The 3,099-nt window shown below is 48.9% G+C and overlaps 1 protein-coding gene across 1 annotated transcript in view; it reads right to left on the bottom strand.

Annotated features, from left to right (window-relative positions):
* Nucleotides 1-253: 253 nt before the first annotated feature.
* LOC103372458 (fascin) overlaps nt 254-3,099 on the bottom strand; it is an 18,029-nt gene continuing 15,183 nt past the window's right edge. Inside the window, exons 4-5 of the mRNA XM_008302112.1 lie at nt 2,523-2,690; nt 254-2,356 (exon numbers count right to left, since the gene is read on the bottom strand). Of these exons, the coding sequence (XP_008300334.1) occupies nt 2,148-2,356; nt 2,523-2,690 (377 nt within the window). The 3' untranslated portion in view covers nt 254-2,147. The remainder of the gene's footprint in view (nt 2,357-2,522; nt 2,691-3,099) is intronic.

Here is a 3,099-nt window from a genome sequence, read left to right as displayed (position 1 = left end):
TAAGTATCACGTATTATGATTCATGTGTTCCATCCACAAGAACCGTCCCTGTCCCTGTAGAACCTCTTTCTGGGATGTTTTCAATGAAGAAAAGTCATAAATCACGACTTTAACTAATCTAACAAACCTCCGTTGTTCCATTGCCAATACGCTCCACCACTATTCGTTACTCAGAGTTAAGTCGAGCTCCTGAAAGCCGCCCCTCCAGGTGAAAGTCAGTAGGAAAGAATAAAAAAAGAAAAACCAACCAGAGTAGCGTTCCAAATCCCAGTTTTATTGGTCGTTGGATTTCGGTGAACCAATGGCACAAGAGAGATTAATCCACAATATCAAAAATTATACAAAATAATAATACAAAAGGAAGTTCCAGTAATACAAAGCAATGATGTGGACCTTAATTCTTTTTTTCTTTTCTTTTTTTTTTTTTTTTTAATTTTCTTACTGCCCAAAAAAATCCAGAGTAAGGCACAGTCATTACCACATGTTTCACTTCCACGTCTGTTCGTCTACGCCTGCCGTGGTCGCCGTGGGCTTTCCACAGAGGATCACCGCCCCTTCACACTTCTCAACAATCATGCAAACAATTCCCAAAACAGTTGGACAGTTGGCGAGGAGGAGCCGGGTACAATCGTATGGAGCGACAGTGATCGGAGGAATGATGGGTGACGGGTGGAGGAGCCCAGTGACCTGTAATAACCTGTCTAGAGAGGCCGAGGGCAGAACCGCTGGGCTGCAACGTGCTACATGACTGCATTACAGAACATCTCAAATTAAATAAACGACAAATTTCGAGCTCAGGTTTTCTCTTCGACGCATCTCTTCCCCCACATTTCACAGACAGGAACAGAAAAAACCAACAAAACAAACAAAAATCAGTCGTAAACGCCGTCACTGGACCGCTCGGGGGTTCAGACCCAAACGAAAACCAGAGAAGACGCAGGTTTAGGTAGATGGGGGGTCACGAGGTCGACAGGACGAGATGCTTGACGGGACGGTACCATGAGTCCGTTAGTAGCACCAGGTTCCAGTTTGGTCCGTTGTGTTTGAGATGAACGTTGGCTGAATCCAGTATCAAAGGGTTTTGGTCGGAGTAAAGGCTGAGGTGTGCGTTGGGATGAGGGAATCGAAGAAAGCAGCTTTCAAAGCATCTATAAATCATTTCACTCCAGTTACTATGACGACCTGCTGTACACTTAGCCATGATAATGTCTGTGCCTTGGACATGGAAAAAGAAATTCATCTAACTGTGCGTCCGCGAGTCGGTTTTCATCCGATGAGACGTGTGAGTAAACAGACAGGATGTGGCTGCGCACTTTTCTTTTTATTATTTTTATTTTTTACGATATTTTCTTCGTCGTGTCCTCCTGACGGTGGACGAACACGTTTTATCTGAGAACACAGAAAACCGGTTTAACGTTTGAATCTTTTACACACGACATAAAAACGAGGGAGGGGCTTGAATCTATCACATCTTCATCATCATCATCATCATCAGATCCACTCACAGGCAACGAGACCTGCTCATCAACACTCAGCCTGGTCTGGCAGAAGCTCGACAGCCACCAAGTGCAGACGTTGGATGTTTTATGAGCAGCGACCGTGAAGCTGCTGAGTAGAATCTATCTAGATCTAGATCAGAGTACTGAAGGGTTCCACCAGACCAGCTCAGACGCCATCGATGCCGCTCACACAGACAGAAAGACGAGACGGAGGGTTAACTCTGAGAGGAGGGGTTCTAGAACGCGGCCCAATCGTAAGGCGAGGACGGAGCAAGTGACGAGTCGGGCGGGGAACCGGATCGGAGCCGAAATGAAAAAAGAAAAAGTGCACAGCCCCGTCGTAACTATGGCAGCAAATAAAGGTCAGCGTTGCAGAGCAGAGCTGAAAAAACAAAAAAAATGAAGGGAGGAAGGAAGGATACAAGGAAAAGGAAGCAGGAGAGAAAGGAGCGTCTCCTTCCTTCGTCTTCTACCCTTCCTGTTCTCTCTGTGCAGTTTATCCACATATAAAGATAAGTAGAGCATATCATATAGGGGGTGGGGTGGGGGAGGGGTGGTGGACGGGTGGATGTACGGGTGCTGCTGCGGTTTCGTTTCCGGCGTGGCAGCGGTGGGCGACGGCGTCCTCACCCCGCCGTCCCCTCCTCCTCAGTACTCCCACAGCGTGGCGGTCTCCAGGTCGTCGGCGTTGGCCTTCAGCACGCCAGCGTGGTCGCCGCGGAGGTATTTGTTGTCGGCGGCGTGGCGGACGGCCAGCTTGTTGTAGTCGCAGAACTCGAAGAGGAAGTCGACGGGCGTGTCGCTGCTGCTCACCACCGACTGCTCGTTGCCCACCATCCAGTATTTACCAGTAGAGTCTGCAGGACGGAGATGAGAGACGATCAGGAGGCGGAGCAACCAAAGATTCAGCTCAGTGGGTTTGAACTGCATCATGGGAAGGCAGTGAAATAATCTGAATTCAACGTGCTAAATCACTTAAAGAATGAACGATGGAGGCTGCAGGACGGCCTCTGATGCACCCACCTTGCAGGCTGTACGCTCCGTCTCTGAACTCCAGGGTGAAGTAGTCGTAGGAGGAGCGGTTGGAGTCCAGCGTCCCCGTCACCTTCCTGCAGCCGATGAAGCCGTGCTCCCCGCGCAGCACGATGATGGGCCGGTTGATCAGCTTCATGATGAACTCCTCAGACTCACCTGGACACAAAGGACACACAACTGTTTGGTTCTACACACTTTCCTTCAACCCGTGCTGCTGTTGGATCTCTCGGTGCTGAGTCTTTATGCAGCCTCATTAGAAATAATGTACGTCGTGCAGTTTGTGGAGAACTATGTGCGAATGGAAGCGGTTCGGCTGCCAGCCTTCTCCCACATCACAAACTGCAGCGCAGAACAAAAAGCTTCGGCTCTGATCCGGAGCCCGACAGCTCATCTATAACTGGAGCCTTCTCAGATCTGCTCGCTGACGTCATGTTTGGTGTCTTGCAGCAATAAAAGCAGTTTCTCTCAGAGGAGAAGTTCGGTTCAGTGAGTTCCTCGTTGTCTTCTCATCATACCTGCATGCTTCAGATCAATCATTTGAGGAAACTGATGTTATTAAAAAAAC

This window comes from Stegastes partitus, unplaced genomic scaffold (assembly GCF_000690725.1).
Source record: "Stegastes partitus isolate 25-593 unplaced genomic scaffold, Stegastes_partitus-1.0.2 Scaffold1759, whole genome shotgun sequence".
NCBI classification, from domain to species: domain Eukaryota; kingdom Metazoa; phylum Chordata; class Actinopteri; family Pomacentridae; genus Stegastes; species Stegastes partitus.
The sequence above is the reverse complement of the archived record's forward strand: the minus strand, read 5'-3'. Positions and strand labels throughout refer to the sequence as shown.